The sequence below is a fragment of the Diabrotica undecimpunctata genome, chromosome 8, assembly GCF_040954645.1.
Source record: "Diabrotica undecimpunctata isolate CICGRU chromosome 8, icDiaUnde3, whole genome shotgun sequence".
NCBI classification, from domain to species: Eukaryota; Metazoa; Arthropoda; class Insecta; order Coleoptera; family Chrysomelidae; genus Diabrotica; species Diabrotica undecimpunctata.
This window is the reverse complement of record NC_092810.1, coordinates 63,081,453-63,092,391: the sequence shown is the minus strand read 5'-3', so window position 1 is coordinate 63,092,391 and position 10,939 is coordinate 63,081,453. Positions and strand designations below refer to the sequence as shown.

The 10,939-nt window shown below is 31.1% G+C and overlaps 1 protein-coding gene across 1 annotated transcript in view; it reads left to right on the top strand.

Annotated features, from left to right (window-relative positions):
• The first annotated feature begins 9,837 nt into the window (after positions 1-9,837).
• The window catches only part of LOC140447629 (ATP-dependent translocase ABCB1-like), a 127,022-nt gene continuing 125,920 nt past the window's right edge, over positions 9,838-10,939 (top strand). The window contains exon 1 of the mRNA XM_072540386.1: positions 9,838-10,157. Within this exon, the coding sequence (XP_072396487.1) occupies positions 10,138-10,157 (20 nt within the window). The 5' untranslated portion in view covers positions 9,838-10,137. The remainder of the gene's footprint in view (positions 10,158-10,939) is intronic.

Below are 10,939 nucleotides of genomic sequence, written 5' to 3'. Positions count from 1 at the left end.
TAATCGTTCAGTCGTTTCAAACCTAGTGAGTTATAGATAAAGTCCAGCCTCTAATTATTCGGATCCACAATTCAGATAGTGACGACTCTGATAGTGAAATATCAGACAGTGAATAGAACAAATCGTTTGCTAAAAAGAAGCAACAAAAAAGTGTTTCGGGAATTCAATTCGGACTTTGTGGTTTGTTTTAGTTAAACGACAAAGTACCTTTGGTCTAATTACTGGACTGCATACTCTCAATAGCTTTGGTATTAACTACTGGACTACACGTATTTAAACCTTTTGTTTTGCTGAATAGGGGAGGGTGGTATATAACGGGACAGTTTTCTATAATTTTTAATAACATTTTAAATTCTGGAGACATTTTATTCAATTTAGGTACATAGGTAGGGGGTAAATATTCGTTTAAAATCTATTTTTTTTTAATTTTTGCTTTGATATTTTACGCAAAAACTGACTGTCCCATTATGTACCCCATGTCCCATTGTATACCATCACTGGTATATATTGGGACGCCCTATGGTTCATATTGGGACATAAGAAAATAATGTTTTTAAAATGGTTTATTATATTTCTAAATAATCAGAACAAAAGCAAAACCAGCATATTCGATAAAAATTTAATTAAAAAGCAAAAACTTAAAATTGGAAATAACCAGAAATAAAACATATTCGGTAAAAAAAAAATAAAAAACTCAATATAAAGTACACTAAACTAACTAATAATTCATGTTATAAGAAGATAGATCATAATCAAAACTAAGCTTTTTCATAGATCTCTGCGTTCCTCCAAAAATTGCAGGTTTGGGTAACTTTTGAATTATTTGTCCTATTGTAACAGTGTCTTCGTCTCTTTCATCAGGGAAAATGAAGTTAGTTGAAGTAGTCTTGCATTTTTTTAAAAAGTTTATGGAATATTCATCTGCCTCTATTTTTTCTATTTGTCCTAGTAGTATATTCAACTATCACAAAATCTTTGATCCTTAAAGTTTCATCCTGAGAAATATTTTGTAAATCTTCGAAATCATCCTCCAGATCATTGTCATAGTCATCAACTACTGCCTCTGCAATATCACTTTCGGAAGATGTTTCATCAAAAACCTTCCTTTTTGTATTGTGAGCAACTTTATTCCGTGCTTGTTTTTCCTTTTCTTTCTGAATTCTCTCCTCCTCACTTCTCTTTTTCTCATTCATAAAAGGTGAACTAGTAAAAATTGTGGATTTAAGTTTAGGCCGGCCCTTCCTGATATTTTTTCTCTGCTCTGCCTTTGGGTAAGGTTTAACTTGCTCTGGTGAAAGAAATTCATCTGTTTGATTTACACCATGATTACTAGTGGAAGGTTCTGGCTCTGAATAATTTTGTGGCTTTTCAATATTGTCATCGGTCTGTATGTTAGCTTCTAATGGTCTATCTGTAATATAAGAGCTTAGAAAGTCCCCCTCTTTGAAAATTTCAGAATCTACAGGTGATATTCCAGTTTTTCTAAATGACGACAAAATATTAGTAGGGGTAAAAGCTTTTGGTAGTATTTTACCCACAATACAGGCAACATCATAAATAGTAACAGGAACACCTGTATGGTTAATCATCCAATTATCAGTCTCTTTGTTATAAAAAGTCTTGAATGGACCTAGACATCCCACGTCAAGAGGCTGAAGTTTATGGCTGCAGTGAGGTGGTATTGTTAGTAATACTATACCATTTTATAATCACAGTCAGCTTCGTGATTGTCCATGATTAGTAATATATTTTTTTCTTTACTACATCTTGTAACGTCTACTAAATGTTTAAGAAAATTAAGAAAATTATCGGTATCAACAGGTGCTCCATTTAATATATGGGATTTAAAATTTTGACGAGGAAATATAAAATAAGGAGGACAGTAATTTCCATTGGCACAAATCGCTATACACATTGTTACTAACGTTCCTCGTTTTGCACTTGTTATTTTCCCACTTGTTTTAGTCCTTTGAAAGCTATAATTTTTGGTAGTCTGTGCATCGTCGTGATTCCGGTTTCATCGCAGTTGAATATTTCGTTTGTTGAAAATTATTATTTTAACATAACACTTTTTAAATTATCGAAAAATGCCGATACGTTATGAGCATTAAAACTAGTAGCTCTGCTTAGGCTCGTTGCCTCAGGTGTTCTTAGTGTCAAGTTGCTGCGAATTCTAAATAGCCGCATCCAATCAATATCAGCAGATTTATTTTGCTCCCATGAGATTGGAATTCTTTTATTGTTTGCCACTGCATATTGGTACGCAAACTCACAAGTGGCTTTTACAGTGAGTCCATGACAAAGCCTACATGCTTTTATTAAATAATCAGCCAGAAGTTTTTCTTCTTCATCTGAGAATATCTGCGTAAAGCCATGATTCCGATTAAAAATAAAAGATTTTTTTTCATCTTCACTACATCCCTTAAATTTTGAAACCATTCTTTGCAAAGAAGATTTCGTAACTGCAAATTTGTCTGCTGCTGCACGTATTGACAATTCTCCAGCTACAACCTGCTCACTGGTATTTTTCATTTTTCTTATATACTCTTCATGATCTTGTTTACTTTTCTGAATGAATTTTAACTGATCTATATACTGTGTTTTGGCATCTGTAAAACAAAACGGGCGTTAAGTTGCTTTACTCTTAAAGAATACAACAAGATTGATTATCTAAATATCTTTTTCGTAAATACTAAATATACAAAGGAACATCAAATTATGTTATGGTACATAGTGGGACACGTCCCTGTATATACCACATACTAGTGTCCCACTAAGTACCATTACATTAAATTTATAAACATTACTATCAGTTTGCATAAATCGTTTTTAGGAAAAATATACCAATACACATACCTTTTACACTCTTTCCAGCACCTTACTGTGAAATTTCAGAAACTTTAATAGTCTTGTTACGGAATAATAAGTCATACAAAGGACACAAAAAAGTTACTTTTCGTCTATGGAAACTTAACCGCAGCCATTACAGTCATATACTAAGTCGGTAAATAGCAACCTGCAAGTCAAAAGAACTCTTCTATTGTTGGCTTTTAACGTTTAATTAAAGTAAAGTCTTGGATGTATTTTATTAAAAGACATGTTTCGTCACTAAGTGTTAATTAGTCACTTCCCCCCGTTGCCAGATCGAGTGTTGATCGATCCGTCTACCTCTAACCTAGATTATTCTTTCTCCTTAGCGTGTGTCTGTAGTAACATATCGTATTTTCGTTTCTATTTTTCTAATATTGCCAGGATATCCTACCATCGCCAGGATTGGCATTTTATTTTTTATTGTTCATGTTACCTAGGATCTAATTTTATTTTGTTATTAATTTATTTCGAACATATTTTTATTTAAATTATTCCTGTATTTTACTGAGTCTCCTGTCTAACAGAGCTACCCGTCACAAAGCTAAGCAAAATATAACTAAAAAAGTGTTTTTTGACTGTGCGGGTCCCAAAAAGTTGCAGAGTTGCAAAGAATAAAAATGCAAGGACAACTAAAGTGAAAACCCCAATCAACAAAAAAATGAAAGAAGTAGATACTTCTGGTGTACTTATTGCTTGCGTCATAACAAAAATATCTAAAACAAATTATGGAGGAAAGCGAGACCGACTAAAACAATTTTAGTGAAGAGGGGCTCTGCGTTGACGATCAATTTGATGACATGAGTAATGAGGGATATGTGAAGATTTCGGAAGAAAACCCGAAATATGTTTCTCATGTACAAGATGCAGAAAATGGATCAGTAAAGAGTGGAACGGTACCGAAAGTCTTGAAAATTACATTTATGATGCACTAAGATACTAAAATTGTTGATTTATTTGCCTTTTATGTGTTTTTTTAAATTATTATATCAAACAAAATATTGAATATTGATTCTCAATTTACTGTTGTACTTTTGAATTATCCTACATGCACCATCTTCCCCACCAGGAGATGTCATCTTATCCTCAGTGAAGGGAAAGATGACGCCAATTAATTTTTTTCGTAAGTCACGTGAAATATCTTGTACCAAATTGAATTAAAAAACCAGTGTAGTAAATGACTACAGAAATGTTCTAGTTACAGCACTATGAGAGTCAAAAGGAGTTAGTTTTTACCCAGACATAAAAAGAAAATTACTTAGGTGCGTCATCCCCGACGTTCTCCCACTACACAGCTGTTTGAACAAACTGTAGTCCTTTTATAATTTTATTATATGTAAATTTGAAAATCAAATTATTTAACATAATGTTTGTGTAAGCAATGTTAATTCTTTTATACGTAATAACAACAGAGAATTAAGATAATTTTTATGGACCTTTCATATTGTCGAACAGCAAAATAATAAATAATCAAGGTTGGCAGTTGTAGCAGAACAGTAAAATAATAAATAATTATCATTCAGAGAAAATTTTGGATTTAGATTTATTGTAAAGAGAACCAAATCGATGGTAATATCCAAGTAACGTAGAACAATGTTCAAAACCTGCAGTGTCCTACTCCGGTTAATAGTTGCTAATTTAACATATACGAGTGTATAACACACTTAATGACCCAAAATTTTTGTCAGTCAAAACGTTCTTGCCTTTTACACTTATTATCTTTTTATCAGATGTAATATAAAGATAATAACAAATAGGTTGACACCAAATCTAGACTATTATCAACCTTGTCAGCAGAAGCTAAATACGAAACAAATGATCATTTACAAACCATCAAGTCGTTAGATGAAAATCCCCATCCAATATATACCCCCGTCTTTATCGACTTTGAAAAAACATTTGACACGGACAAATAAAATAAAATGCTAAATGCTCTAAAGCAATGTAGAATACTAATGTATAGATGAGTCAATACTCACAATCTTAAGTTAAGCTCTTTAGATACGCGTTTGTAAGCTTATTTTTTCGCAATTGTTTTAATTTTGTACTTGTCGTACTCGTCTCTAAATGCGACCGCAGTATCCAGTAATTCACTTTTTAGGTAATCTTCCTCGACGAAAATGTTCTTTTCGATTAGCCAATCCTAGATTTGCCTTTTGTTCCGCAATTTTTTTTGGGAAATCAAATTTGCGGAAGTAGTATGTCGCGTTATCCGATACGACAACGTTTTCTTTATCTTTCGGCAAGCTTGAAATTAATGTTTGTCAAACCATTCTTTATATAGACCCCGTCCATTTCGTCGTGGTAATCAGCGGTTCCCTTCTTGGCCAAGAAAGCTAATTTGGCCCATGCCACAAAACCAGTTTGGCTTCCAGCATGAAGAAGAACAAACCGAGGAACTCTTTGGGTTAGAGCTTTCAGTCCAGTAGAGAGACCTTTTATGAAGGTATCTCGTGGATTCTTGACCGTTGTGTCCCTCCATTCCTTTTTGACTGAAGCACCGACGTTAATCCAAGACTCATCGGTATAAACAAGGTTTACATTTGGTTAACAAGGTTTTTATTTGTCTGAGGTGCTTGTGTCTCCAGGATATGATATGTTTTCTTTCCATATTATCGAATATTATATATTATATATTATATATTATGTATTATATATTATATATTATATATTATATATTATATATTATATATTATATATTATATATTATATATTATATATTATATATTATATATTATATATTATATATTATATATTATATATTATATAATATATAATATATAATATATAATATATAATATATAATACATAATATATAATATATAATATATTATATATAATATATAATATATAATATATAATATATAATATATAATATATAATATATAATATATAATATATAATATATAATATAAAATATATAATATATTATTTTATTATATTATATACATAATATCTATATTATATTTTCGAATCTTTTACCATATTCAAAAACCTATGTCATTTAGTACCCTACATAATGTGGTTTTTGAAAAAGCTGGTAGGTCCTCAGCATCCTTCACTCTGTTCATTATGTTGTCGATGGTTGGTGGTATGTTTTCCAAAAAAAAATCATGGACAATTTTCCTTGGACTCACATTTTTTTTTTCACAACCTTCCGATCATTTCAATGTAGAATAGATCACCGTTACATATACCTCATCAAATACATCTATGAGCATGTTACAGCTTGTGTAAGTCTTAATAAGGGTAATTGAACCTTTTGTAATAAAAGAGGAATTGGGCAAATTGTTTACAACTTTACTAGAATAGGTCAATAGTAGTTGATGATCGGTAGACGAAAAGAATTTTGGAATGAGGACCACGAATACAAGCTAATTGAACCAGAGGTCGAACCCCGAGATAGACTGATCGCATAAAAAAGTGAGACTAGTTGGATTCAGATGGCACAAAATCGGACTAAGTGAAAAAGCATACAAAAGGCCTATGTTCAGCGGTGGACGTTCAAAGTTAGATAATGATGATAAGATATAAACATATAAGACTGTTTACACTTTCAAATTGATGATTTGCACAACCCTTAAAGGAGATGACCTCAGATATTCTCGACAATAAAGTATTTGACAATTACATTCTTACATGATTCACAAAGTTACAGCTTCTATGTATGTATATGTATAACTACTCATAACCAAACTTATATGGAATTACCATGTATTTCAAACAAATATTTATTTCTTTTAAAAAAACTTATTATTGTTGAAATAAATAAAGGATTTTATTAAAAAAAAAAACATAAAACAATCAACTAACCCAGAGTTGGTACATTATAGATTATTTGCTTTAGTTGTAAATTTAACAAAAATAAGTAAACTGACTTTTGCGTTAAAAATGAAAATATGCTTTATATGGGGTTCACGGTTGTGCAAAGGGGAAATATTATGGTCTTGTGGAGCAAAGAATGCCTTAGAGGAATATAGGTGTAGTTGTAGGTGTAATAAGGCGTTGTATTAAAATCTATGCTAGGTATCAGAAATTAACAACGTTTAAGAATATACCAATACAAAGGCGCCAAAAGTAACACCACGATCATTTCATTAACCACGTAGCTAGAATAATAATGGAATAAACCCAATAATTTCTCATTCGCAGCTCCAAATACAACTTTTGGAAACTAAAAGTGTAAGTGTTTCAGTTGAAACGATAAGAAAAAGACTTCGTGTCCAAGTACTTTGCAGCAGAGGACAATTACGTTCCGAGTTATCTAAGCAGCACAAGATTATTGGCCTAAATTGGTATCTTCAACACCAAAACTGGAGCAATGGAAATTGGCACAATGTGCTATTTTTAGACGAAACCATGATTTTTGTACAATCATATGACTGACGAATTCTTGTACTTAGAGGGCGAGGAAGACTAGCAAGAACAGAAACTGCAGATATATTTACAGATATAAAAAAGGAAATTTCATGTTCTTCAGAGGCATTATGATGAAAAACTCCTTTAATTTCCATCTAACCAATTTTAACAGCTCGCAGTTATGTTGATTTGGTTCTAGAACGTGAAGTTACAGACTTCTTTGAACAAGAAGATATCACTTTTCTGGAGTGGCCTGCTTGCTCACTCGACCTTTATCCTATGGATCATTTGTAGGATATGCTTAGAAGACGAATTAGAGCTCGCCGAGATAATCCACAAAACACCGAACAGCTAAGTACAAACTGCTCTTGAAGAGTGGAGCAACTCTTCACAGAGAACAAAATTTTTACAATTTGTTTAGGAGCATGCCCACGCGAATTGAAGCTTGCATAAGGGCTAGGGTTGATAATACTGACTACTAAAAAAATATAAATAAATAAAAACAGTTTAAACCTTATTCGTTTTACATAAAAAAATTTTATGCTATTGAGTTTTATATAAATAGTTTGAATTTGAATTTCAAGAATTTACTGTATTCTGTAATTTTTGTGTATTGGTGATTAATCTGCTTTAAAATAAATATTGGTTGACTTCGTTTATTGGATTTTTTAAAATCTTTTGAAATAATAAGAAATATCAGATGATCCCGTATAAGTTTGTTTGTATGTATGTATATTTGTGAAGCGTTAACCTGGCGACTGTGTGGTGCCATTTTTCAGTAGCTGTGTGTTGAGGTAATTATCACCCCACATGCAACCTTAAGATCTTAATCTTAAGATCATGTTTATATTGTTATAAAATCCTTATCAAATTTATATCATTTTAAAAAATTTCCGTTAAAAAATTCAATGAAGCAAAAAAGATACTAAAATTCAGTTTGTTAACCAAAATTTTTGTTATCAAAATTTTTGTTGGAGATACAGAATAAAAAAAATACAAAATGTGTTAAAAGTAACCAAGAACTTTTCTTTAAATAACATAATTAACAATTTGTTGCTCATTTAGGACAAAAATATACACAATGTTCAAGACAAAGAAAAATGTCACATTTCACACATTTCTTTTGGTACTGTCTGTCCTTCCCACGGTGACACTCCATATCTGGATGGTGTTCGTTGTTTCTTGTTGGGAGGTCCGTGAGTGTCCTCTCCGCTGTCATTTTGTTTTTGTTTCGCCCTTATGTCTGATGGTATTCTTTGATTGTTACTTCGTTTTTCAATATATGGTATAATTAGTGCCAAACCAAGTTCTATAAGTCTATAATCTCAGGTTTATTTGATTTGTGGTAAAACTCTGTATCATGATGAATTGAAGAAATTACTAACACCATTTTATTTTTCTTCGGGTCAAAGGACACCAAAGAAATTTTTTTTTTTTAAATACGAAAATTGCCTGATTTGCAGCTCTGTCTTTGGAATTTAAAAAGATTGTCGGTATTCGACTCTTGTTTTTACGAATAGTTCCGACAGGTGTTAATCGATGTTCACTAAGCAAATATTCCATTAGCGGTATGCTGGTAAACCAGTTGTCGAATGTTATGTTGCTGTTATTAACACGTATTGGATTTACAAGCTTATTTTCTTGTTGTGTTCTAACCGATTTATTAGGACAGTTATTTGCCCTTTTTGTTTTCCCATCCCGTCCGATAAAAAACTTGGATTGTGTTACTTTATCATCTTCAAACGTATTGTTGTCTTAAAAAGATTCTTCCGACGATGATATTTACTTTCCTGATTGGAAGTTCCAGGCTGACAATTTTCCACTGATTGAAGTTGGTTTTTTAAAACATCCTCACTGGGACGAAGGCTAACCTGCTGACTTTCACTTTCATATTCGTTTTCTGATCCTAACTCGGATCCAGTTAATTCACCCTGCAAAAGCTTCAAGAGGAAGTCTTGTTCTTTCTCCCAACTACACATATTTCTATATGTCTAAAATTAATATTATCCAATTAATTTTCAATATTCCTTATGTCCTATTCAATTATGTTTCTGTTAAAAAAATCAAAATAAATTGTGGTAGTATAAGAACTTATCGGTTAAAATTAAACCAGTGTTGTGGGGTGAAAATTACCAAAAACTAAATAATACTGAACTTCAACTCTGTGGTGGGGTCAAAATCACCCACAAGTCCAAAGAACGCAACACCACTCATTCAAATCTTATTTATTAACTGAAATTTATTATGCAATACAAGGTCTGTTATATTATGGGAACTGTAGTGAATATTGCCACTATTTTAATAAGCGCTAATGAACGACGTGGGTTATTTTCACCCCACAACACAGTTGTCGGGTTAAATAAAATATGAAAACATTAGTCGCAGTTTCAAATTATGAGAGCATACGTCATTATTTTAGACAGCGGAGCACTGAATTATTTTGAGTTAAGATGGCACGCCAATGGATCAGTCAAAATTTGTGCAATAAAACTATTATAATATCCTTTTATTACTTTTTTATTCATAAAGATAAATATTTTTTATGTTTTTAAGCCCTATATGTTTTTATGAAAAATTTTATATATATCTCATTTAAATAGATTAGAAGAAACAAATTTGTAGTTTGTAAAATGAATACGACATTGAGCTAGAATTAGATTTTTATTTGCTGAACAAATTTTAATTAAAACGACTTGCGTTCGTATTCGTATTTAAAATGAATTAGTTCTATTCGTTTTTGATATAGACAATTACTTAGATAAATCATTCTGTCTGGTTATTACTTTGTTGCATTTTAAGACAAATGCATCATTACAATCTTTATTTTATATAGCTAAGAAACAATAATAACAATATTTGTTATACATAAAATAGAAGAAAAATTAGTAGTTAGTGGGAATAGAATGCAAAATGGGAAACAAAAAAAATAAGTAAGTTATCTTGAAAAACTATTCTTTTCTATTACCTATTTTTACTTGGCAATCGCAAAAAAATCTTGTTATTTATATAGTTAACTGCATATACAGATACAAAACAACTTAGTTATTTAGTTTTATATAAAAGCTTGGTATATCCGTTAAGTGTAGTTATTTATAATTAAATTCTCTTTATAGTTTATTTTGCTTTATCTTTTGGCGAGCTATTTCCTGTTTTGTTCAGGCTCTCTTCCATCCTCGTTAGTTTGATTTATGGTATTTTCTATCTGTATGGTTAATGTACTGTTGTGACTTTCTTTTGCCATATTTGTTTTACATAAATTTCGTCGGTTTAGGACTTTATTACATACAAGTTTAGTTTATGTTGTAGTTGTTCCTCGTATTTTGCACATCTAACCAGGTCGTGAGTGAATGAATATTTGGTTCCCTTAAGTATTTCCATTTTTCTTTAAACTTTCTTTTCTTTAAATTTACTACTTACTACTTGAAGCCTACTTTAATTTAATCTTAATTTTAAATTAGTAATCCCTGGGTAATTTCTCTTCGGTTTAAAATTTATTTAAAATTAGTGTTATTGGGTTCTAATGAAAACAAAACCAATTTAATTCACTTGAAAAAAAAATAATAAGAAAACAGAAGTACATACTTATTGACTCATTTGGAAAAAATAAAATTATGTTTGGATGGGTTGGAGTCAATAAAAAGGGGCTATTAGATAACTATTTTTTACTACTCGAGCTTTCAATTGTGCTTACTACAAGTACTACAAATACTAA